The sequence below is a fragment of the Gymnoscopelus microlampas genome (genome assembly GCF_963454915.1).
Source record: "Gymnoscopelus microlampas genome assembly, chromosome: 24".
Lineage (NCBI taxonomy): Eukaryota > Metazoa > Chordata > Actinopteri > Myctophiformes > Myctophidae > Gymnoscopelus > Gymnoscopelus microlampas.
In genome coordinates this window covers 26,029,691-26,057,532 of record NC_139961.1, presented here as the reverse complement: position 1 = coordinate 26,057,532, position 27,842 = coordinate 26,029,691, and the positions used below count along the sequence as shown (strand labels likewise).

The window sequence follows — 27,842 nt, the reverse complement described above, 5'->3', positions numbered from 1 at the left end:
ATTTTCAGGAAAGATTAGCCCACCTGTGTTCCAATGGATCCTATGTAGTTGTATTATTTTGTCACAAGCTATTGCTTTTCATTAAATATTCATTAAAAAAAAACACTGACATACTTAACCACTTTGAACCTGGCGTCCCTATTCTGGGCATGTCAAAATAGGCAAATATGTTCAGAAATGACATTTCTTTCTTTTCTTTTCTTTTTTTTAGCAGATCTACAAGCTCAAAATGTGTCGCATTGTGATAGGCTTGTAGATTGGCTATTTTTGCCACTTTTGGGTGACAGTCACATGACAAAAATAAATGTATTCAAACAAATATTAAGGAGATACAAGGTTTATCCTCGACATCGAGGATAATATACTATCTCACACACCAAAATATCAGTGTGCACATCAGAGATACATCAAAGATAGCTGAAGCTTCCCAAGATTCACAGGCGTTATTAACACATTAACCGCCAAGAACGTAGTCCTACGGTCCGTTAAATCCAACTGTTAAGCGCCGAAACCGTAGTCCTACGGTGCGGGTGTTTTTTCCTTTTTTTCAAAAAAAAAATAAAATTCGATTTTTTTTTTCGGGGACCATTTTCAGTGTAACACCACCGGAAGTGACCCAGAATTTACCCGGAAGTAATTGTTTCCCCTCCGCCTTCATTCTAAGGCGCACACTATAACTCCATTTTGACTGTTGTAGTTTTTTCTCCTCGCATTTCCCATGTTAACATAAACGGTCAGAACTCATACATCGCGGCTCCTTTTGACACGCGGTCTCGACGAGTACACAAAGGGACATGTGGACGATGTTTACAAACAGTGGATCGCGGATTCTAAAGGATTTTAACAGGGCCTATGGCGACTTGAAAAAAACAAAAAACAACAATAAAAGCTTGGCAGTGGTGAGCACATTATGAGATTAGCCCTTGGCGGTGGATGTGTTAAGACCTGAGGCCGATTCTACAAATGCCTTCTAAACCAGTAGTTCTCAAACTTTTGGGACCCCCAAAAAAAAATAAAAAATAGGGACATCAGTAACTAAAAACATCAACTGGTGCACAAACTTGACAGGGTCGAAAACGGGGTCTTATTATTATTTTCTGTTATTTATTTATGAGTACCTTTCATCATATTTAATTTATTTAAAGCATGTATTGTGATGATTCGATTATATTATTTTTATATTTTTTCTGTGTGGGCAATGTTTTCCCCCTGGTCCCTAAGTCACTTACCACGGCCTGAGTGCTGACAGAGGACAGCTGTGACATTTACCGTGTCACTCAGGGGCGTGGTCCCCGCCGCCCAATCATATGGGGAACACTAGCCCGGCTCGTTCAAAAAGAGACAGCGGAGGAGCAGGTTGTGCGTATCGACCGGTGTGCATTGGCCAGGTGAGGGAACCGAGAAACGGGAGAGCGCGTACTGCCAGCCACAGAGAGAGAGAGAGAGACAGCGAGCAGTGGTGGACGGCTCCATGCGGAGAAGCCCTAAGAGACCGACAGTGTGCAGAGGGGAAGGAGAGGGACGAGACAGCCAAACCATCACCATATAAGGAGCGAAGCGGGGCCATGGAGTGAGCCGACGATGGAGAGGTGGCGATAGTGTTGCGACGCGCAACCAGTGTTGCCAGATTCTGTGAGAGAAACAAGCAACCAGGTCTAGGAAAACCAGCCCAAAAGAAGCGACTATGGGCCACATGAGCACTTTAACGTATACATCAGCTATTTGAAAATAGCAGATCTACAAGCTCACAACGCGTCGCGATGCAACGCGTTGTGAGCTTGTAGATCGTCTATTTTCAAATAAATCTTGCCGGGAAATTATAATAAGCAGATCTGGCAACCCTGCCCGCAACTCCAACAATAGGCAGGGTCAAACCTGTGCCTTCGGAGTACGTTTTGGCTCATGCAACACTAACTGTGATACCCATCACATCTAGACAGACTTGCGATATATTATCTGGGAACAGATGAACTGGCCCATGCTTCTGTAATTTCAGACGGTGATACGAAGTAGACAAACAGTGGAGATTCCTGGTTTGGCTTCCTTCTACCTTTATCCCCCAGTATGTACACTTTAACTGGTCTAACTCGATATATCAGGATGGAATATGAAAAATCTGAAAGACCTGTTTCGTTTAATGACTAGGGATAATGTGTACCGATTGGCGTGATTTTTGGACAATACATTAAAAAAAAGGTGTGTAAAGATCGACCTCCTGGTGGCGCTATAACAGGCTGATCTGAAGAAATAAATAAAAGTGGTGTCCGGGTCCTTGAGGGGGTTCCAGTGGGTCCCCAGCAAATATAGCATCACAATCATTTTAAAGGCATAATATCATGTAACTTTGCTTCCTGTGTTACATAACAAAACAATTATGTTGAATATAAAATATGATTTTCTACGGTCAACTGTTAAAGCAGTACTATGTAATGCACCGTACAAGGAGATATGCACGCTCCATATAAGGCCCGATGACGTCAGGAGTATATGACACGACAGCGACGCGCCCCTTCTGCGCGGTATTTATACTCTAAACGCAAATGTACAGAGTTCTTGTGCGCGAGAAGACAAGACAGTGATCTCTTAATATCACCTGGTATCACCTAGTATCACCAATATCCAGCAGCATATCACCTGGCGACACAGGACAGGGCAGGACAGCGGCAGACCAGACGGACCGAGGCCAAGATGCCAAGGTTTAAACTAACAATTGTACTGCCAGTGCTTTTCGCACTGCTGCCGTTTTCGTTGCTATTGGTGCTGCAGGCCACGCCCCCTGCATCACCAGACACGCCCCCTGCACCACCACCATGTCCTGAGAATTCTCCGTTCTTGACTGGCCCCCTGAAGGTGGACTTCAGCACCAAGCCAAGTCTTGAGAAAACTCTGAAAGACAATCCCAACGTTGAGGCCGGCGGTCGGTTTCGACCACAAGACTGTGTGTCCTCGCAGAAGGTGGCCGTGATCATTCCCCTCAGACACAGAGAAGAACACCTTGCAGTTTGGCTCGACTACGTCCACCCCGTTCTGCAACGACAGCAGCTGGACTATACAGTGTACGTCGTCCAACAGCATGGAGAGGAGACTTTCAACAAAGCTAAGCTGATGAATGCTGGTTTTGCCGAGGCCCTGAAGGATCGTCATGACTACGATTGCTTTGTGTTCAGCGACGTGGACCATATTCCTATGGACGACCGGAATATATATGGCTGCTTCAGCCAGCCCAGACTTCTGGCTGCCGCCGTTGAGAAGTGGAACTTCCGGTTACCATATGACACTTTCTTTGGAGGAGTAACATCTTTCAGTAAACAGCAGTTTTTGAAAATCAATGGCTTCCCAAACAAGTACTGGGGATGGGGGGGTGAGGATGACGACATTTACAACAGGCTTACGCTTTTAGGTATGTCCGTGTCACGTCCCAATGGAGAGGTGGGGAAAATGAAGGACATCCGTCATGCGAGAGACGAGGGAAACCGAGCCAACCCAGAGAGATTTGACCAAATCAGTCAAACCGCACGGACCATGGCAACAGACGGGATCAGCTCTCTGTCCTACACGGTGGTGAGGACAACGAGAGGACCGCTGTACACCAATGTTTTAGTGGACATCGGCAAGCCGCCGGTCATACAATGACACCACATCGTTTGATTTCGTTCCATTTCTTGTCCGTTGGTGACCAACGGACAAGAAATGGAACGAAATCAAACGAGTGGAAGAGCAGTTTATGGGAGTGTGAACAAAAGAAAAGAGAGCTGAGGATAACCCATTAACACATTCACTGCCAGGTATTAATTAATGAATTATTACCCGGCCGGACCCCAAGTTGAGAAGCACTGCTCTTGTTACAGATGTGCCACTTCAAAACTTCACACGTTACTGTTCTTTCCCTGAAAGTGCCCTGAAAATGCATTTTTTTTCCTCCCTTTTCTGCCCTTAAAATGCACTGTTTTGCCCCTGAAAAGAAGTTGTCACTACACACCCCCGTTTTTCCCTTCAACAGACATCCATATACATGAGAACAAAAGAATGTGTGTTGCAGAAGGTGTCAGACTCATTATGAGGCGAAAGGTGATTTGACCAGTTGCTCAAATTAATTAGCATCATAAAAGCAGTGATCATCAAAATAATTCAGCATTTTAAATGCCCTTCTTTGTCCCTCTTATTGCCCTGGGAATCCCCTGAAAATGTACTGTCTTGGCGATGGCAGGACATGTGAAGTTTTGAAGTGGCACATCTGTATGTGACAGTGTGGGGTTACGTTAATTGACTCTCCTAGGATAAAAACAATCATAACTAGAAAAAGTGCTCCTCGGAGCACAAGTCTCCGCCAGCAGACTTGTGTTGGGAATGTTGGGAATGTTCTAATTCTTATGTTCTAATTAGAACATGTTACTGTGTCATAGTAACATGACACAAGTGTCCTATCCGTCTGTTTTATCCAAACCTTAGTTGGATAAAACTGGTATCCCCACCTGGAGTTACTGTATAACTGTCCTATCCGTCCTGTCTGTATAAGTGTCCTATCCGTCCTGTCTATGTAAGTGTCCTATCCAATTGTTACAGTATCCGCCATTTCTCAGCCATTTCGTGATTATTCCTGTCTTACCTCACTTTGAAAGAGGCAAAGACTCTTTCAAAGTGACACATGCATTTATAGCCCGTTATACGTCACTAGCCAATCAGATCACACTATTTCACCGTATTGTCAAGTGTCACGTGAGGCTCGACCAATGTTTGCTTGGCTGACGGAAAGTGAAAACAAACTCTCCTGGCGGAGACAATAATACTCAAACAAATCAAGACATGACACTGTCGCCTCACAGCTAGAAGGTCCTGGGTTCGATTCCCGCAGGGGACGCTGTGGGCACTGGGGGCGTTTTCTCTCCTCCGCATCATCAGTGCCCATACCCTAGGTGGGGTTGGCGAAAGGGCCTCTCTGTGTGGAGTTTTCATGTTCTCCCCGTGTCTCCTAGGGTAGGTACCCTCACAAAAACATGCAGTAATCCTGGTCACTATACTGCCTCCCTCTGGCCAGCCGGGGCGCCTGATGGAGGGGAAAGGAACTGGTTGGAATAACGTGTTCCTTCCACGCGCTACGTCCAACCAGGGAAACTCCCCTCTGTCAGGTGACAAGAAGGTCAGTTGGCTCTCATGCATTGAAGGAGGTATGAGGTCTGAGAAAAAAAAATCACACCCTGTGTGAAGGTAGCGGCGCCTTTGATACATTTTGTCATCGATATGTGTTTATAATGTGTTTATAGCCACGTGTCACGTGAAGCTTGACCAATCACTTTGTTGACGTACCTGACCAATCAGAACGTTGACGTATACGCACACGGACAAAGTCAGGTATAGAGCAGGATCCGCTCTATACCTTTAAAAGGTATAGAGCGGCTAGCGCCGCTAAAAATCTAAACACCACAAAGTGACCCTCTGTAAGCTCTTGTACATCTGCTCTTTCTGAGAACCGCTGTTGTAAACCAATGTTCTAAATCCTAAGACTTTTCTGAAAAAGATTATGTTGCTATATAGCTAATATAAAAAAAAATCCCGGTTTGGGTTAAAGGGGGTGGCTTTGCAGGCAGTATAGCCACTGGAAGTGACACTAGTATACTGTGACCCTAGCCTGACACTCGCGATTCAGGGGCTGGAGCCAGGCTACTGAGGCCCATGGACAGAAGCAGTGATGGAAAAAGTACTCAAATGTTTTACTTAAGTAAAAGTATCAATACTGCAAAAGTAAAAGTCCGGAATTCAAAATTGACTTGAGTAAAAGTATAAAAGTATTGGCATCAAAATGTATACTTAAAGTACCACAAGTAAACATACTAAAATGTTTGAAAATTGCAGATCTACAAGCTCGTACGAGCTTGTAGATCGGCTATTTTCAAATAGCCTATATGTATAAAATAGGGCTAAAGTGGTTCATTTATGTTTTATATTATATTATAGATTCCCTGCTTTCATATGAAATGAACAAATGAAAATAAAAAATGCTAGATGACTGTCTCCCAGTCAAATTTGGTCACATATAATAATTTATATCTGCAAAGTAACTAGTAACTCAATATTTCAAATAAATGTAGTGGAGTAAAAGTACAATACAGTAGTTGTCTCTGAGATGTAGTGGAGTAGAAGTAAAACTATAGAACATTGGATATACTCCAGTAAAGTAAAAGTACCTCAAGATTGTACTTAAGTACAGTACTTGAGTACAGTATATTTACTTAGTTTACACCACTGCACAGAAGTAAAACCACCGACCTGGTCCTGCTACAGTATATAACGCAAAAAACAACAACACATTGATAAATATTGATATATGCAAAATACTCAATGCACTCAACATGATAAATGTCCTTCTCTCTTCTGTGAATTATCCATGGGAAGTTACTTTTTAACAATAAACAAACGGTAATAAATGAGCAAATCAAATGCAGAAAGGAGAATAAACTAATAGAATAATAATTATAATGCATTTTTATTTATAACGCACTTTACATTCGGGCAAATCTCAAAGTGCTACAGGGCAGTGTTGCCAGATTCTGTGAGAGAAACAAGCAACCAGGTCTAGGAAAACCAGCCCAAAAGAAGCGACTATGCGCCACATGAGCACTTTAACATATACATCAGCTATTTGAAACTAGCCGATCTACAAGCTCACAACGCGTCGCGATGCGACGCGTTGTGAGCTTGTAGATCGGTTATTTTCAAATAAAATCTTGTGGGGAAATTATAATAAGCAGATCTGGCAACCCGGCTGCTATAGGGTTAAAAGGCAACCTGGCATAAAAACAGCATAGGCAACCAAGCAATTCCATGAGACCCAACTAGGCTAGACTAAAGGGTCAAATAGCGGAGCAGATAAGTGCTACGATCTTTCAATTTATGATAAAAGCGTGAAAATTGGCGTGAGCAGTCTCCATGGGTCACTTGACAAGAATATTGTCTGAGCCATTTGTAATTTCAAGATGGCGGCCATTTTTCAAGATGGCCGACACCTTAGTGGGCAGTTAAGTGATATGATGGTTTATTTGGTGATACAAGCATGAAAATTGTCATGAGCAGTCTCTGTGGGTCACTTGACAATAGGCCACCCACAGCTATTTGAAATTTCAAGATGGCGGCCATTTTTCAAGATGGCCAACACTTTAGTGGAGCAATTAAGTTATATAATGGTTTATTTGGTGATACAAGCATGAACATTGGCATGAGCAGTCTCTCTGGGTCACTTGACAATAGGCCACCCACAGCTACTTCAAATTTCAAGATGGCGGCCATTTTTCAAGATGGCCAACACTTTAGGGGAGCAATTAAGTTATATAATGGTTTATTTGGTGATACAAGCATTACATTTGGCATGAGCAGTCTCTAAGGGTTGCTTGACAAGAAAACACTCCCAGCCACTTGAAATTTCTATTTTCAAGATGGTCGCCCCCTGGATCCTCAAATCTTCCAACATTTTCTCATAGAAATGTACGTTTTTTTTTCATTAAGGACGATTATTATTATTATTATTATTATGCTAAAACAGTTGTGTTGATTTGTTGATCATAGATAGATTAGATAAGAGTGAATATCTGCACTACCAGGGCACACTGGTGATATATCACTGCTGTTAAACCTCAGAGTGGGGTTCAATGTCAGCTAATTGAAAGTTAGTATCCCAAATGCTGTCTAATTTACCCCAAAACAGTTAGATAGCCGCACCTGAATTGACAGGTTGTGCCAGCGCGGGAGAGCTGAGCCAAGGTTAATGGGGTTTTAATTAACCGGATGGTGTACAGATCGCATGGGATTTAAATGGCATTGTATGAACGATCGGACTAAGTGTTGGGTTAAGGCACAAACTTAGTTGTATCCCATACATCAAAGTGCTTGGTAAAAGGTGGTAAAAGGATAAACCCTCTGCCTCTGCCTATGCTGCAGACATGGCAGAAGCCATCATAACAGTTGTGAAAACTAACTGGGACAGATGTTTCATTTGTCAGCAGGTCACCAAGGAAAAACTCATTCAGCCAAGTTTATTCAACAGAGAGCACGATAGTACTGGTCATGATACCATTGCAAGAAATGTTCCATTATTTCATAAGATCAATGCTCTGCCTATCTCACTTAGTCCAACCCGACTAGATGAAGGTGATGGCATAGAAAGCACATTGACAAGAAACAGAGCAACATATCATTCAAGCTGTTCAACAACACAGAGCTGGACAGGGCCCAAAAGAGAGCATCTACATCTGCTGAAGACACTGAAGATACCAAAGATATCCATGTCAAGAGAGACTAAGAAGATCTAATGTATGACCGGTCCAGTGATGTCACAACTGTGAACGAGGCCAGGCTTGATCTCTTTGCCAGAAAGCAAAGACGATATGACTTGATCCTGCCAACTCAAGCAGCACTCAAAGAGCATGCCAAACGTGCTTCTTATGATCTGGATACGTGTGGGGACAGGCATTGAAGCGACCTCCACAAATGCCGAGCCCATCTGACTGGGGATGGGTGGAACAGGACGAGAAGTGGAAAGTCTTCTGGACTCCACTTCCACCTATTGCGGAGAGTTGTTGGGAGTTGACCAAATGTGGGTGCACCAAGGCATGTACTGGAAGGTGTAAGTGCTTCAGATATGGACCCAGTTTCACATGCCTATGTAATTGCCCCTGCTAGAACCTATTTGCATGTTTATTTTGCCAGAGTTATTCCCCGTTGTCCTCTGTGTTTTCAAGTGTAGGCCTATGGCTCGGCTTCCCCTCGCCACATCGGCGCATCATGTTTTACTTTGTATCTAGTCTATTACTGTGTAATTTTCAGTTGTTACTTTGTAACATTGCTTCCACTACCTTCCACTGCCATATCTAACAGTGAAGCACATTTTCAGTTTAGTTCCTTAGTATAGTTTGTCATGGTTCCGTGGCTATTGCCATTCAGTGTTAGCCATTGCTCATAATTTTGGAGCACTGTCCGTTCAGCACCACAACTGTGCTTATCAGCACCGCAACTGTGCTTATCAGCACCACAACTGTGTTAATTTATTCATCTTATTTTTTGTTTCCCCACCCCTTAGTATCTATTTGACACATGTAATGGCTGTTGGTTTAAAAAAAAAAAAGATATATATTATCCTCCCTTGTGACTGTTACCTTGTCGTGGTAAGGGAGCTTGTGTAAGCCTACCTCAGTGAACCCTGAGAGCTATGCCGGTGGGAGGCAACTCCTGACAGGTTTTACCAAACTGGACAGCTTGTGGGCGAGGAGTCAGACAAAACACAGTCAAACAACCTCTCTTGACAGAGCTTTTTGAGGAACCCAACACATTTCTATGAGAAAAGGTATCATTTAAGGATCCACATGGCGGACGGCAGACATCTTGAAATTTCAAGTGGCTCTGGGCGGTTTCTTGTCAAATGACCTTTTGAGACGGCTCATGGCAATTTTCATGCTTGTATCACCAACTAAATGATTTCTTAAGCTTAACTGCTCCACTAAGGTGGTGGCCATCTTGAAAAATGGCCGCCATTTTGAAATTTCAAGTAGCTGTGGGTGACTTATTGTCAAATGACCCACAGAGACTGCTCATGCCAATTTTCATACTTGTATCACCAAATGAACCATTATATAACTTAAATGCTCCACTAAAGTGTCGGCCATCTTGAAAAATGGCCGCCATCTTGAAATTTCAAGTAGCTGTGGGTGGCTTATTGTCAAGTGACCCACAGAGACTGCTCATGCCAATTTTCATGCTTGTATCACCAAATAAACCATCATATCACTTAACTGCCCACTAAGGTATCGGCCATCTTGAAAAATGGCCGCCATCTTGAAATTACAAATGGCTCAGACAATATTCTTGTCAAGTGACCCATGGAGACTGCTCATGCCAATTTTCACGCTTTTATCATCAACTGAAAGATTCTGCCAGAAAAAAAGCATTTAGCCGCTCCACTAAAATTAAAACTAGGTAAAAACAAAAAAATCTGCATAATCAATATTTAGACGGTGGTTGGTTTGCGAAATGCATTCAACAGGCAGCAGAAGTAGCTCATAGGCCTCGGGCATTACATACATAAGTGGGTGTGCTGCATTAACATGCCTGCCTGCTCCCGTGCTGTGGAAGTCTGTACACAATTTAACAGCCGTCTCAACCTGTAGAGATTGCCTAGATTCCCCCGCTAGGTTTAAGTGAAGGTGGATCGATCGCAAACACGACATGCAACACAACATGCAACACAACAGGTCTCATATGCCAGCATTAAAACAGCCTATGTAACTTTCCTCTTCTACCCCGGATTTCGCAAGTGCCGACATGGTTGCCATTGAGCTAATCTGAGTTCCCAGAAGTTTTCGCCGGCTCGGCGAGGAACTTCTGGGCCAGAGCCCTGGGATTTGTGGGCGGGATGTAATTTACGCTCTGAATCTGAGCGGACACGCCTCTTACCGGTCTGGAGCTGTGCAACTCGTCTAAAAAGTCCGACGAGAGGCAAACAGCAGTACACAACAATGGCGGCCGAAATTTCTCAAGGGGAAATTGCTTCCCGTCGATCCTATTTAGATGCAACACCCACTGCATGTGGATCCCGCCCCCTTTTCTTCATTGGCTGTTGATTTGAATCACAACGCAGTGGCCGCGCCCCCGCTGTCCAAGCTCCGAGGCAATGCCTCCCAGACTACCATTGAGCTAATAGAGCCTGGCCTGCTTGCTCGGGGGATGAATTGAATCTTGACCATCAGGTCAAAATTCGTGTCAGATCCTTTGTCTAGGTGAGACATGACCTTTGACACGATCTAAATGTCTCAATAGACGTAGTTACTTAGTTACTTTACACTAGGTGTAAAGTAACTAAGTACATTCACTCAAGTACTGTACTTAAATACAATTGAGTATTTGTGAGGTTTATGTGAGGTTTGGACATTGACATTTGCTGCACTGTGATTGGCCACCCATTGTACCCCCCTAACCCTGCACTGTGATTGGCCACCCATTGTACACCCCTAACCCCTACACATTCAATGCAAATCTATACTTTTCTTTAAGTGAGCTTTCATCACTGTGATGACCACTAGCTGCACTGTGATTGGCTGACTCTATTGGCTGACTCTATCCAGCACTGTTATTGGCTAGCGAGACACATGATGAAACAACCTATAAATAGGACTATGCACTTAAAAAAAACTTTTTTTTTAAGTGAGCTTCAAAGAAAAAGTGATGACCACTGTGATGACCACACCGCCCACTTCACACTGGGTGTGATTTTTTACTTTACTGGAGTATTTCCAATTTTCAGTACTTCTACTCCACTACATCTTGGAAGCAAATATTGTACTTTTACTCCACTACAATTATTTGAAAACTTTACTTACTAAATACTTTGCAGTAATAAATTATTACATTATAAAACATGCATTTTCCACTTTAGTCATATTTTATACCTAGGCTATTTGAAAATAGCCGATCTACAAGCTCACAACGTCAACGTGTCGCATCGCGATGCGTTGTGAGCTTGTAGATCTGCTATTTTCAAACATTTTAGTACTTTTACTTTTGGTACTTTAAGTACATTTTGATACCAATACTTTTGTACTTTTACCCAAGTAAATGTTTAATTCCGGACTTTTACTTGTAACAGAGTACGTCTACATTGCAGTATTGATACTTTTACTTAAGTAAAACATGTGAGTACTTTTTCCACCACTGGTAAATAGGAGAGTAGGCTACAATACTATCAGAATTGAATGAGTGAATACAATAAAATACACTGCACATACAACAACAACCAGCATGCAGGTGAATACTGATATCATTGTTTCTCCTTGGCTTCGATATCACACTTGTCAATGATTAATGACGCCGTCATTTTTTTTTATGGCTCTGTCAGATCTGCCGTGCTACATGTTTAAGTTGACGCCCCTGCCACCGGCAAATGTTTCCCTCACCATTTAAGGGATAACGTCACAAAAACTATAGCAGTGTCACGCAAAAGAAGCGTAAAATGGCAGATCTACAAGCTCAAAACGCTCACAGACCAGCTCGCAAACCCGCAAATTTTTAAGAACAACATTAGCAAGAGCTTGAGACTAAATAATAACTACATTGTATCCATTGGAACACAGGTTCCATTTCCTGAAAAGGGACGGTTTTGGACATAAAAGGTTTCTTTCTTAGAGTGACCTCGCTGCTCGTCAGAGTGTTTCTACATTGCAGTATTGATATGTTTACTTAAGTAAAAGATTTGAGTTATTTTTCCACCACTGGCTGTAGGTAAAGGAGAGTACCCACTAGTGGCACTTTGACTTTAACTAGCTTGCTCCAAATCCTACAGAGCAGTCCTCAATTCTATAGGCTTTCGAGGACGTTGTGTGTTCATGCCAAGTGGGAAATGAGAAATGTTCAACTCCAGGGTATGGAAAAATCCCTGTGTGAATGGACCTCCAACTTGTGACTTTCTCAGAGCTCCGACTTATCTGAGATAGGCCTGACACAATTATTACATAATCGCTGAGGGCGCTGGGGGCGTGTTCTCTCCTCTCCGCATCATCAGTGCCCATACCCTAGGTGGGGTTGGCGAAAGGGCCTTTCTGTGTGGAGTTTGCATGTTCTCCCCGTGTCCCCTAGGGTAAGGTACCCTCGCAAAAACATCCAGTAATCCTGGTCACTATACTGCCTCCCCCTGGCCAGCCGGGGCGCCTGATGGAGGGGAAAGGAACTGGTTTGAATAACGTGTTCCGTCCACGCGCTACGTCCAACCGGGGAAACTCTCCGGTGTCAGGTGACAAGAAGGTCAGTTGGCTCTCATGCATTGAAGGAGGCACGAGCTCGGCCCTGGCCTCCCTAGGTTGGCAGAGGGAGTGTAGTGGCCAGGATTACATAGACAATTGGCACTGGGTGTAAAAAATGGGGTTACAAAATCGTGGGATAAATATTTTAATAAAAAATAATCGCCCATCACAATTATTTGAGATAATCACGTTTTGAGCTTGTAGTATAAAGTAATTAAATGTCTGTTATTTGACATATCTGCCCTGATCAACTTTTGTTTACGAAGCCTAAAAGCCAAAAATAAATGTAATGTTCAATGACACAAACAATATTAAATATCACAATCACAATTAATCACAATGATTATTAGTGACAATTAATCGTCAAGTAACATGTCATAAACGTGACAGCGCTAATCTGAGATGTAGTCCTTTTTTAAATAATGCCAAATAATAAACCAATATTATTTTGGTCAAAGGATGAAGACAAGGTACAATGGCTCCTTAGATAGGAAGCTTTTAAACAAACCTTACATGTAAAGCATGGATAGTGAGACAGGAGTGCTTTGTTCAGTTTATTTAGAGGTTTATTTGTATGATTTGATGGCTTGTTTGTTTTTGTTGGCGTTTGATCGTTTGAATGAGCTGTGACGTGCCATTGATGTTGGTAATGGAATAAGCATTGCTGTAAATAACGTTGTAAGCCTTGTAAGCTTGTGGGTTGGGCACCGTGAGGCATAAACTATATACTTTGTTGACTGGGTTCCCCCAGGGGTCTATTGCTTGGCCCCCCTCCTTTTGTCACCTCTCTTTTGTCTTTCTCAGCATCTACTCTGGGGCCCACCAGAGGTCCGAACGGACCCTTACGGGTCTGTGTCTATCTTCTTTTTTTTTTGTTCTTTGGGACCCTAATCTTCACCGTTAATTTAACTCTTAGAGTGCACAAATGGTACTAACAGCATACTGACATGATCCTGACCAAGATAGACTCTCAGAGTTACAGACCCATAAGGGTCCATTCGAACCCCCTGGTGGTCCTCAGACCTGACGTTGAACCGGAGTTCTACACCACGTCTCCTTGCTGAAAACAGCCGATCTACAAGCTCTACAAACGTACCATGTTGCAATACGTTGTGAGCATGTAGGTCTGTTATGTTTAGCACAAGTCATGTTTCTTTTGCTTAATGGTTTATGTAAAACCCATTGAATTGCCTTGTTGTTGAAATGTGCTGTACCACATGTTCCCCTATTATGACATGCCCAAAATAGGGACACAAGGCTTTTTGTATGATTAAGACACTAATGAACAGATGGGGTCTAATGACGGTGCAGCTTCCATGTGGATCTCAAATGTCATGTGGCCAGTCTATGATGTTAGTACTCTGGCATCAGTCATCTCCATATTTGAGCAAAGTTTCAATCCAATTTCAATCCAACCTCCCAAGTAGTAAGTTCTAAAAAGAAACATAAGTAACTAGAAAAAGTGCGCCTTCGGCCTGGCGGAGACAATGAATACAAATACTCCCACACATACATAACCTCTTCTAGACCATTGGTTCTCAAAGTGGGGTCCGGGGACCCCCAGGGGTCCTTGAGGGAGTTCCAGGGGGTCCCCAGCTAAATGAAGGATAGTTAGGAACCAAATGGATCCTTATGGGTCTGTGACTCTCAGAGTTAAATTAACATGGATTTTACAATATAAATTGGGGTCCCAGAGATAGAAATGCCATTAAATGGGGGTCCGTAGCCTAATGCATGTCAAACTGGGTGTCCTCTTGAAATTAAAATGGTTGAGAATCACTGGTAGCTAGCAGTGAAAAATCTTCTCTTATGGGGGTCCCTGGCATATCTTTTGAAATGGGGGTCCGCGGGCTGATAAGTATCAATTTTGGGGTCCTTGACATGAAAAAGTTTGAGAACCACTGTTCTAGACGACTTGCCCCATAGGAGCCACATCGCAAAAAATGAACTACAGTACAAGGGCGCTTTGGCACAGCACTTTCAACTCGTATGAACCGTGGAGTTCAACACTGGTGAACGTTTACCGGGGCGTCAACGTTCAGGCATGACAGGTATGTCACTTATAGTTTTCTGTCAGTTAGCCAGCCACTCCCAACGTAAGTCGTCAAACGTACTACACTGCAGAAAACCGGCACTGCCTACAACCATAGGTTGTAACAATATGGGAAGAAGCGTTGGCGTGCGTCGGCTTCTGACGCAGATGTGCGAGTGTGCCCTAAGGCTTGGAGACCTGCCATGGAGCTTGAATCAACATGACAAGATAAGCACCAATGTGTTTTTTTGTTTTATTTATTTGTCATACACACACACACACACACACACACACACACAGCCACAGTCAAGCTATTGCATATCAGATACTTTATGGGCCGTGGTTACAAAGTAGCTATTGTCACTTTTGCTAAGATGGAATTTTGATAAAACATGATTTCTGTCTAGGCTTGGAAGCGTGCCATGGATACCTAAATTCCAGCTGTGTGCTCCGTGACAAGGTAAGCACACGACAACAATGGCCCTCCTCTTCAAATGGGGAAAGTCAAATGTAAAAATCTTTGCTGTTTTAATCTGTCTGGCGCACCCATCTATTGCATTTCACTTTGTGGGCTGTGCCCATGTGTTCACAAAGTAGCCTTTGTCACTCTTCATACCGTACATAGCTAAGACCATCCGGCACTAGAGAGCATCTAGCATAGGATGGTATTATGTGAACCTCTTTCCTAAGTCAACAAAGTTTACCTCGGACCACACACACATTTCAGTTCAGAAATGCACATGACAGCTTCAAAATTAACCACCACACACCTTAGACGGAAACAAAACATAGGCCTAACAATATATTGCTAGTACACACGCACGCACACACGCACGCATACCTTATAGAGCATACATGGGCAACTGCCGGCCCGGGGGCCACATGCGGTCCCCACCTTCACTTAATGCGGCCATCAGAATACTGATATATTACTGATTTCAGCTGTTACAATTCCAAACATGCAAACATGACCCGCTTTAATTACTTCAGTCTATGTTAGTAGCTTAATGACTCGTATTACAATTATATTGTCTTTTTATGTCCAAGGTATTTGTATTTAAGTTCATAAAGTTAACATAAGTATAACTAAATGCATTTGCTTTTCAGGATTCCAATTCAAAAACAGCAAAAACAAAATTCTGGATTCGAATTCAAAAATAGCAAAAAATAGCAGATCTACAAGCTCAAAACGTGTCTCAGTGTGACGCGTTTTAGATTGTAGATCTGCTATTTTTGCTACTTTAATGTGACATAGAATGGCGAAAGTATATGGCCCTTTGGAATGAGTGTGGAAATATAGTGGCCCGCTCCATCATCAAAGTTGCCCACCCCTGTTATAGAGTCATTAGCAAGCCCCCAGGACCAGTGGACTTTTTGAAGCAGTTTCCAAGTGGTCAAATCCGGTACTACAAATTTGACCTCACCGGTTCACGGCTCGCTCGACCAATGGGCTTGACGCACAGGCTTGCTCGGGGAGGTAGTTTGTGACGTAGACGCATAAAGGTCATAAAGTGCATGCATTTATAACCTCAGTAATGTGGCAAATACCCGGAAGGAGGGTGTCCCTAGGGGAATATGTGCTGGGTGAGCGACGTTGATTGAAATGCATGGGGCAGAGACTTTCTGTGCCCTCTCCAGACATATTAGCCTGTAGCTCTGTGGTCGTTAAAGGTTACAAAAGCAGTCTGGGTACTGTGGTTTTCATGAGTTAAGGGAAAGCCATGTGGGAGCACAGTGTTTGTTCTTGTGTGCTTTAAAAAAAATACTATTATTACTATTCCTAGATTGAATTACCCATCAATATTAATCAACAGCAACAATCTAAAAAAAGATAAAAGCAGTTGGGAGACCGACCCCAGACTTTGAGAAGAAATTGTGTATCCAAGAGGCAAATAAAGAATGAAAATCAAGTAAATTACAATTTGACAAAGACATCTGTTCCTTGATTACTCTGTGGGGCTAAATCTGCGTAGGCTGTTTGGTCACCCTGTCAGGACCCAGAGAGGGCATGCAATATGAAGACAAACTGTTCTTTTGGGAAGGCGTAACGCCAGCTTGAAGAACATAATTTCCGTTTAGGCTTGGAGACTTGCCATGGAGACCTAAATTCCAGGTGGAAGCGACATGACAAGGTAAGCACAGGACAACAATGGCCTTCCTTTTCAAATGTGGCAAGGAATGTGTTTTTGTTTTTTTCGATCTGTCATGGGCAAGCGAAAGACAACAATGACCTTCCGCTGCAAACGATCAAGTCAAATGTGTTTTTAGTTTTTTTTTACACGCACGCACGCACGCGCGCACGCACACACACACACACACACACACACACACACACACACGCACACACACAGCCACACACACAGACACATGGCCACAGCCACAGCCAAGCTATTGCATGTCAGGTACTGTACTTTATGGGCTGTGCTCACAAAGTAGCCATTGTCACTTTTTTATAGGACAGCAGATGGCTATGCCCACCCAGCACTAAAAGGTAATCTAGCATAGGATGGTATTGTTGCCAAGTGCATGACCTGGGCAGATTAGGAAAGTAAATTAAGTCATAAGAATGTGTCAGGGTACAATGATCTGTTCGATTAGCTGAAGGTCTTTTTTTTTTCTGTCAAAGCTAACAGCTTTGTTTTTTTCCGGGGCAGGTAAGTTAATTAAGTGCCTGACGACCTAAACAGCTGAGACTTGTGCCGACCTTCGTGGTCTTATTGGACGAGGCTTTTCAAGACCAATTAAAAGTGAATACTGCAGAGGACAGTTAAAATAGGCCAACAACATTGCAAAGGTCTTTCTGAAAGCACAACCCACATCGCCCTGTGTTAGCTGCTAATAACCTATCTAACAATTCAAACCAACGCATTTTACCTTTCACGAATCACACACATTTCAGAAATAGAATAAAAATGCACACGACAGCTTCAAAATTCACAGTTGAGATAATGTATGCCGTAGAACAAAATGTGAAGCTCTCTTATGATCACGTTAACCACAGCCCTTAGACCAGTGGTTCTCAAACTTTTTAATTTTATTTCAAGGACTTCCATAACTCTGAGAGTGTACAAATGTAACCAAATGGGTCCATTTGGAGTGTGCGTGCGTGCGTGTGTGTACAGGATACTACAGCATTCTGTGTGCTGTGTCTTTATGGGTGAGGGGACATTCATGTGGGAGCACATTGGGGAACTTGTGTCCTATTTTGCTTTGTTCCTAGAATGCAATTACACATTAATATTAATCAACAGCAACAAACAAAAAAATAAGCAGTTTCTTAGACTGACACCAGACTTGGAGAAAGGTGTGTATTCAAAAAGCAAAGGGAGTCAATTGCAATAGGCTCTATGCACAGCAGCCATATTATCACTTCCTTCACAGGTGTTACCAATGATACTAATGAAGGCTCTGTTCCATTTAGTGTAGCACACTGTAGTTCTCAGACCTTTTCATTTCCACGACCCCCATAACTCTGAGAATGTACAAATGGATTTGTACACTCTCAGAGTTACACACCCGTAAGGGGCCATTTGGAAACCCCTTAAGAAACCATGAGGGTCCCTGGACCACACTTTTAGACCCACTGGTGTAGCAGAGTGTTTCCAGTGAGCCAACATGAACACTATCACACCATGACTGTTTGACCAGAATGGCACAGAGCCTTTCTTTAGTATCATTGGTAACACCTGCTGTCTTCACAGTATGGCTGCTGTGCATAGAGCCTATATATACAATAAATCTGTTCCTTCACAACTCTGCGAGGCTACAACTGGGTGGGCTGTTGGGTCACCATGCCAGGAAACAGAGGGGCATGGAACATCTAAAAAACAAACTGTTCTTTTGTGAAAGATGGACCACCAATGATGAATGCTTTTGACAATCATGATTTCTGTTTTAGGCTTGGAGACCTGCCATGGATACTTTGTAAATTCCAGCAGGAAACTTACATGACAAGGTAAGCATGAGCTCAACAATGGCCTTCCTCTTCAAATGGGGTAAGACAAATATGTTTTTATTTTATTTTTTTCTAATCTGTCATATGCACACACAGCCGCAGCCGCGTCGTATACTTTATGGGCTATGTGTGTGCACAAAGTAAGCCTTTGTCACTCTTAGATAGAACACCAGATTGATGAACATGATTTCTGTTTAGGCTTGGAGACCTGCCATGGAGAACTAAATTCCAGCTGGAAGCTACGTGACAAGGTAAGCACAATGCAACAATGGCTGTACTAAAAAGAAGAGAGAAAAAACAGTATACGTCAAATGTGTTCTTGTTTTTTAATCTGTCTTAAGCACACACAGCCGAAGCCAAGCTGTTGCGAATCACATACTTTATGGGCTGTTCTCACAATGTATCCTTTGTCACTTTTTTTTTCGTATAGGCTATGATCAACCCTGAGACAGAGCTTCAGGAGGGGGAAGAGGAGGCGGTTGTCCTCGGGCCCGGGACTCCCTGGAGGGCCCATCACATCAAACTTTGTTTTATGTTAAAGGATTAAGAATTTAGTGGCCCTGGGCTATAGTGTCGAGAGGGCCCGCCATCACATGTAATCCATGTCCAACACAATAATTGGTTGAAGTGGGTTCCAAAATGACAGGATCGCTGTCCATGGTGCTGAACTCTTAGGCTGTGTGCATGCGCGCGCACACAGTCGTGCACGATTTATGCTCTGTATGCAGGCATGCATTGTAGTGTTATTTCCCCTTTGTTTGTCCATTTTAACCAGTGGTGGAAAATGTACTCAAATGTTTTACTTAAGTAAAATTATCAATACTGCAATGTAGAAATACTCTGTATAAAAGTCCGGAATTCAAAATTGACTTGAGTAAAAGTACAAAAGTATTGGTATCAAAATGTACTTAAAGTACCAAAAGTAAAAGTACTAAAATGTTTGAAAATAGCGGATCTACAAGCTCACAACGCGTCGCGATGCGACACATTGCGAGCTTGTAGATCAGCCCAGGTTTAAAATAGGGCTAAAGTGGTTAATGTATGTTTCATAATGTAATAATTTATATCTGCAAAGTAACTAGTAACTAAAGTGTTCAAATAATTGTAGTGGAGTAAAAGTATCATATTTGCCTCTGAGATGTAGTGGAGACAAGTAGAAGTAAAAGTATTGGAAATTGGAAGTAAAGCACAAATACCTCAAAATTGTACTTAAGTACAATAATTGAGTAAATGTACTTAGTTACTTTACACCACTGATTTTAACTATTCAAAGTAAATCAAATTACAAATGGTCTAAATAGCATTTAATCAACTTAAATGGATATATATTGTGTGATGATGTCTTCACATTTTTTGAGCAAATGCTTACAAGCCTAAGGCTTGGAAGCCCTGCAGATGCTGGCCTGTGCCTGTTTGTTGCAATGTAACGTTAAGCTTTAATGGGTTATTTAGCACCATCATGCAACAGTATAGTGCTTTTCTGTATACCTGGCGTGTCCACTGTGCACAAAACTGTATACAATAGTTCTGCCAACGGTCATCATCCAGCTCTAGAGGGTAATCTCGCATAGGATGGTATTATATGGACCGGGCAAATTAAGAAAGTAAATGATGTCATCAGAATTTGTGAGATCACACGAATCTGCCTGATTAGTTTAAGGACCTGTTCTTTAAAGGACAACTTTGTTTTTTTACAACCAAGGTTTATATTTTAGCTTGTAATTAAAGTAAATAAATGATGAGTGTATTTTTTTTTTCATTTACTGCTTTCTATAGTTTTAGCATTTTTTGCGATATTTTTTACAGTGGGCGGGGGCATTCTGTCCGGTGGCTAAATATGCCTTTTTTACACAATAAAAAAGGTCCGGCTGTCTGAGATGGCCAGATGTGAGTTATTGGGGGCTAGAAGAGCTACTGTAAATAATAATAAAGAAAACGCCGGGTTAATGTGTTAAAAAAATACATATTTAGCCACCGGACAGAATGCCCCCGCCCACTGTGAAAACACTGTAAAAAAGATTGTGAAAATTGCTAAAACTATAGAAAGCAGTAAATTTAAATTTTTTAACACTCATCTTTTATTTACTTTAATTACAATCTAAAACATAAACCTTGGTTGTAAAAAACCAAAGTTGTCCTTTAACAGCTAACAGCTTTGTTTTCAGGCAGGTAAGTTAATTGAACGCCCGATGGCCTAAACAGCTGAAACTTGTGCTGACCTTCCTGGTCTGGCCTTTCACTGGACGCGGCTTTTCAAGACCAATTAAAAAGTGAATACTGCTGCAGAGGACAGTTAAAAAAATAGGCCACAACAACATTGCAAAGGTCTTTCTGAAAGCACAACCCCATCGCCCCCTGTGTTAGCTGGCTAATTTACCCGCTTTAGAAGTGGCCTGCCAGGTTCTTTGTTTTTTCTTCCTATGAGCCAGTGTCAGATATCATATATCAATTCATAACAGAGGCTTTAGATTAACGCATTTACAGACAACAAGAGCCACGTGTGGTTTTTTTAATCTTGAACTCTAGAACTGTGTGCTCAGCAGGCACCAACACAGAAAGGGTGCACTTTAAACAAAGGCTGTGAATTGTGTGCACTGCGTGGCCTTGGCTCGCAGAACATTTCGTCATAACACTAGGCTTTCCATTCCAAAACCAACCACAGGGGGCTTTTGCTGAGACATACAATATAGAGCAGAGAGAGACAGAAATGTTATTTCTCTTACAGGTGAAATGAAACAAACGTCGTACTATTCATTATTTTCTGTGGGGATATCCTCAAGGATTCATCGGATCCGGTTTCCTGCACTCAGGAGGACTCAGTTTGACAACTTACTGGCCTTCACCTGAACTCCCCCATGTCTGATAGAGGGCTTTGTCGTAGAAAAAAAAAGGGGGTTTGTAGTTACACAAGGCGACTTGTCAGTGTTCGTGACAAAAGGCAACTTTTCTTGTCAGTGTTGGTGATAAAAGACCCCGTGGCAACAGCAACACACAGCAGCAACGAGTGAGTGGCTTAGCCCCAGCAGGCCACATACAGCTATTCTTCAACGATGCCTTGTCTGACGTTGCATGCTATAGAGAAGGGCTTTCAACCATGATGCCAGCCCTTACCCAAGTACTTACTCGCTCCCATTTAAACTAGCACTGACAATAAATATACAGTCGCGTCGAGCAGTAGAAGAGAAGTAGTTCATTCCTCTCCCCACGCCCCCCTCCCCACCGACCTCGTCTTCTCTTTTAAGTGCTAGGTGTTCTGGTTCTGGCTCGGAGGCTGTTTGTGGGGGCTGAGAAAGAGAGAGACTTGTTGCGTCCAGCCAGGGCAGTTTCATTTCAGCTTGACACGGGAGGGAAGATTAGAGCCCCTTGTACTCCATTACCTCTGCGCGAGCGTGTGGAGTGTGTTTCTGCCCGTGCCTGCGTATGAACGGACGTGCGCGTGCATGAGCATGACCGGTGTGTGTTGTCTGTGTGTGTGTGTGTGTTTGTTTTCCCTCCCCAATCATGGTGGCACTTGTCCTTTTTTCCGCTGTATTAGAAGTGACGTGGCTTGCCCCGCAGGGTTTGACACCACCATGCACCCACATACTATACTGCATCCGCAACGAGTCTACTAGCGGCCCCCAGCTCTCCACTGCAATCCCAGAGAATGATAATTGTGACATCCGCCCACTGAAGGAGGCGAGAGAGAGAGTTCAACTCCCTTGCCCCTCGTTTCGTCCTTTTCTCGGCTGATCCAATATTCCGTGGGTGTGCGGGGAGCCTATTTTCTGTTCCGTCTTTTGAGAAATAGCCTCGCGGTATTTATCTGAAGGGTTTTCCTGTCTCAGAGTATACTGCGGATGAACAGAGTTGCACTATCTGTTTTTTTTCTCCCTCTCTCTCCTTATATGGTTTATTCTCGCCCACTAATGGCCCACTGTCACCGTGCAGCTCGGCTACGATAAACCCAATTTGCATGGGATATTTGACAAAATCACAGCACTACATGCCCACCTGCAATGTCGAGGAGACAAAACCCAAATACGGGACGTAAATGGGATGTAATTGGATGTGTATGGTAGTAAATGTTTTCCCTCATTGCCAGTTTGAGCATTTAATTAAATTTCATGGTAATCCAACTATTATTGCTTCCTGATGACCACAAGCAAACACACCAGCCTGCCTCTGGGAGTTCATATTAGTCCATCCTTTCACAATTGTTCTGCGGTTGAGTGATCTTTGGAGTTGGCCCATTAATTTGAGCTGGCAGATAGAGGCAGAGAAGAGTCTCTTGATTTCTGGGCTAAAAGTGAAGACACGTCACAACACATCACACACCTTGATTGACAATTCTCTCGGTTTGGAGTTGGCTAGTGTCCAACAATTTTGAGGCTTTGCGGTTCAAATATTTCCTCATTAAAATGCGTTAATTTAGGGCGAACAGTTCTTAAGTGCACCTTAGTATACGCATGAAGTGGCGAATACAAAAGGCACAAGCTATTAAAACAAAGGAGCAGTCAGCCACAAAATTGGCACCCAAATCTGATTAAAGAAAGCACAATAAGAAGGTAATGGAGACACTCTTTTTCTTGAGCAAGGTGCACTTGTGCTTACCGAACGTGCACATCCTGCACAACCTCCTGGAGTGCCGAAATGGCAGAGAAAGATAAAGTAGAACCAAAAGAAAAAAAGGATGCCAAAACAAGGTTTTAGCCCATATCAGTTTGCATCTACAGCACGACACAAGAAAATGCAATTAATTGACCAAAAAGATAAGAGGAGCAAATCACCCGCAGATGTTTTTGAGAGAACAAGACGGAGGAGCGGCCAATATGCTGTTCAAGTGTGCAGATGTCCTACATCATCATGGCCCACCGTTAATAAGCTTAAAGATGAAAGGCGGCAGAGCCAGTAAATCTGCACTATGCAGATCAGCGCTATGCAGCGCCATAGGACAGTAGTCTCCTGCACGGTGAGTTACAGTAGCCCCGAAGAGTCTCTCTCTCTCTCTCTCTCTCTCTCTCTCTCTCTCTCTCTCTCTCTCTCTCTCTCTCTCTCTCTCTCTCTCTCTCTCTCTCTCTCTCTCTCTCTCTCTCTCTCTCTCTCTCTCTCTCTCTCTCTCTCTCTCTCTCTCTCGACGATAGAAACAAAGGTGTCCAATAGCCATGCCATAATATGTCAAAAGTACATTTGTTTCTTTCTTTTTTCTCTCAGACTATTTTTGTAGCACTATCTATCTATCTATCTATCTATCTATCTATCTATATCTCTCTCTCTCTCTGGTACTTTGAAAGGCTAACAGGCCAACATGTTACAAAAAATAAATAAAATATTAGAAGCATGGTCTTAAGTAAAGCATACGTGATGTGAACATGCACGGTACATCATTATCAGACTTAATTGTATCCTTCCCAAAATGACTGGATATACAGGTTTTGTAGCTATTTGTAACAGTTGTAGAAATATTAGACCTTAATCATGTAGGCTATACTTTACATTACTACATTTTTTTTTTTTTTTTACATTTTGGACAAAATAGCCAATTTTACATCGAGGTGCCCAGATGTCCCTAGTGCCCACCTATCCTGTATCCACTGTAGTACCCCCATCTATCTATCTATCTATCTATCTATCTATCTATCTATCTATCTATCTATCTACAGTATCTATCTATCTATCTGTCGGATCTATCTCACATGTGCAGGTAGGCTACTTTGAAATTACTTTTCGTTTCTTGATTTAAAAGAAAAAAGGAGCGAGTGAAACAGTAACTCTTGCTGCAGGCTAGATAGATATAATATGGTTTATGGTGACAGCAGGGGTGAGTAGCAAATCACATCAGAAAATGTGTTAATGCATCATCATAAATTCTCCATGCTGACATGGCGCACTAATACAGACTTATGATGACATTCTAAAACTGAGAGCAATATTAGAGATCAACCTACTGGTTGGAACGTGTTAATTTTATGGACACCTGGGTATATACCCTTAAAGCTATTCCACATAGTCTACCTATAATCCATGTATTCATATTAGTCTTGGATCAAAGACTACCATGTATTTGATCGATTTTGACATATGCATATCTATGATCTGAAAGTAAAAGTCAGACTTGATAAAAATACATCTATGAGTCTTGATCCAAGACTATATTCATATGAAAGGGAAACGATCTAGATACAAAACACACATATGCTTGGAATAAAGAATACAAAGAATATAAGAATACCAATCTAAGAAATTCCCAAAAATATGAAAACAAATGTTTAAGAGTTACTGGAAAAAAAAGCCGATCTACAAGCTCACAATGTTTCGCTTCATGACGCCTTGTGAGCTTATAGATCTGCTATTTTCACTATAGCTTGTGTCGTGGGTAGACCGATCGAATTTCTATCTGGGGTCTCGAGCTATAAAGATTGGGAACCACTGGTCTGACTACTTGATTTATTGATTGATTGATTGATTGATTGATTGATTGAATACTTTATTTAGCAGTTTGCAAAAAAAAGCACAGAAAAGTTCAGAGTAGGTCTATCTATACCTCCTGCACTTTGGGCTATTCAAAAATAGCAGATATACAAGCTCATAGCGCGGCACCGAGTGCTGTGCTATGAGCTTGTAGATCTGCTATTTTTGAAAAATTATGACATCTTTTGGCCAATATTCATATACAAAAAAGGGAACAATCTACGATACAAAACTCACACACATGATGGGACAATAAATGCAATCGTCTTAATTGACTTACCGGCTTAATCGATTAAAAGGAAAAAAGAGGCTCGACTACTCCATAGCGTTACAGTGTGGTTGGCTCCATCGGGAGGCGCGGGGCTGCGACGCATTGAACCTCTCCAACACTTTCTCTACAAGAGGGTCTGACGGTGTGTGTGCTCCTTAAACGACGGAATGACGATGATGATCACAGGAAACTTCAATTACACCCCACAGTCTCTTATATACTCCCTTTCTTCTGGTTCACTCCGATCCGGCAGATTATTTTATTTTTGCTCGTTTTAATTCTGTACAATGTTCGAGGTTATTCCATTGGAGAGAAAAATAAAGTAGCGCTGATCACAGTGATCTAGCTGTTCATTCTGGGTCCAGACTGGGATCGCTCCTTCTCCGATCTTTTCCTCCACAATGAAAGATCGATAATTACAAAAACAAATCAAGTTTCGTTTTCTTTTCATGTAGATGAAAGGCTGATATTTAAGGCAAAAAAAACAAAAAAAAAAACGATTTTCAATGTTTGGATTTCAGATCGGATACAGTCCTGAACGCAATAAAGATACACGGATTATGTGCACTTAAATAATGTACAGGGTCACGCCACGAGAAACGAACAAAAATCCCATTTATGACACGTGAATATCAACCTATTCCTCTGTCATCTCTACGCAGTCCTGCCAGTTCCAGCAGATCAGATCAGAATGATTCAGGAGCGCATCTCTCTGTGCTGTAGAGACTATATGCTGCATGTGTGCCCGACGTGCGCTCCCCTTCCCTTTCACTGATCCACAGCAATCCGTGCTGTGTTTGGAGTTCCTCTGGCTGTCATTTGCATGCATCTAGAGGTGGGACTCGGGGGGAGAGCATCAGCGTGCAGTTAGCACAGTGGTGGAAAGTAACGAAGTACATTTACTTAAGTACTGTACTTAAGTACAATTTTGAGGTATTTGTACTTTACCTGAGTATTTACAATTTCCAATACTTTTACTTCTGCTCCACTACATCTCAGAGGCAAATATTGTACTTTTACTCCGCTACAATTATTTGAACACTTTAGTTACTAGTTACTTTTTAGATATACATTATGATATAATGAAACATATACACTAACCACTTTAAACCTATTTTAAACCTAGGCTAAAATAGCAGATCTACAAGCTCACAACGCGTCACATCGCGACGCGTTGTGAGCTTGTAGATCTGCTATTTTCAAACATTTAGTACTTTTGGTACTTTAAGTACATTTTGATGCCAATACCTTTGTACTTTTACTCAAGTACATTTTGAATTCTGGACTTGTATACTTGTAACAGAGTGATTCTATATTGCAGTATTGGTACTTTTACTTAAGTAAAGAATTTGAGTACTTTTCTCCACCACTGATCTAGAGGTGGGACTCAGGGAGAGAACCTCAGCATGCAGTTAGTATAGTATAGAGCTCCTCCTCCCCCTTTGGAAGCTCGAGAAGGCGAACAAATACATGCATTGATGGGGCTTTAAATAGGGCTGGCTACTGCGCCAAGGCCAGTCAGGATGAACATGCAAGTGTGCTCTGATGGGAGTGAATGCAGGTATAGGAACAACATAGCAGTGGTGGGAAAAAAGTACTCAAATTGTTTTATTTAAGTAAAAATATCAATGCTGCAATGTAGAAATGCTCTGTTAGAAAAAAGTCCAGAATTAAACATTTACTTGAGTGTATTGGCAGTACAAGTGTAATGGTATCAACATATACTAAAAGTACCAAAAGTAAAAGTACTCATTATGTACAGTAGAATGTCCCATTTCAAGTTTTCAAAATGTATACAAATATTTTGAAAATAGCCAATATACAAGCTCACAACCGTCGTGATGCGGTGTGTTGTGAGCTTGTAGATCTGCTATTTGGCCAAAATATATATATTGGGCTAAAGTGGGTAATGTATGTGGTAATGTATCTAAAAAGTAACTAGTAACCAAAGCTTTCAAATAATTGTAGTTGAGTAAAAATACAATATATTCCTCAGAGATGTAGTGGAGTAGAAGTAAAACTATTGAAAATTGGAAATACTCCACTAAAGTAAAAAATACCTCAAAATTGTACTTAAGTACAATACTTGATGTATAGAAGTGTACTTAGTTACTTTACACCACTGGAAAATGCCACAAAGCACACGTCATTCATTTTTCTACACTCATACTGGCCATTAAAATGAATGCCAATGGATTATAGAAACAGTCACTGACAGATCAATTGAAATAATGTGATAGGTTGGAGCAGCTTTCTTTTTATGCTGACTCGACAGATGTGCTTTCATCATCGTGTCCATTGTTGAGCTGCCAAAGGAGTAAACATGTTTGAAATAACCAAGAACATGATCTTGGGATA

General features: G+C 42.1%; 2 protein-coding genes across 2 annotated transcripts in view; one reads left to right on the top strand and one right to left on the bottom strand.

Moving 5' to 3' along the window:
• Window positions 1-26,235, bottom strand: part of slitrk6 (SLIT and NTRK-like family, member 6) — a 44,685-nt gene extending 18,450 nt beyond the window's left edge. The window contains exon 1 of the mRNA XM_084050624.1: window positions 25,494-26,235. The gene's annotated coding sequence lies outside the window, so the exon portion shown is untranslated. The remainder of the gene's footprint in view (window positions 1-25,493) is intronic.
• LOC311040614 (beta-1,4-galactosyltransferase 1-like) lies at window positions 2,472-3,633 on the top strand (the record flags this gene model as incomplete). The annotated part of the gene is made up of 2 exons (XM_084050944.1): window positions 2,472-2,519; window positions 2,608-3,633. 2 exons carry the CDS (start codon window positions 2,472-2,474, stop codon window positions 3,631-3,633), a joined length of 1,074 nt encoding a protein of 357 aa, XP_083907070.1.
• Window positions 26,236-27,842: the final 1,607 nt, after the last annotated feature.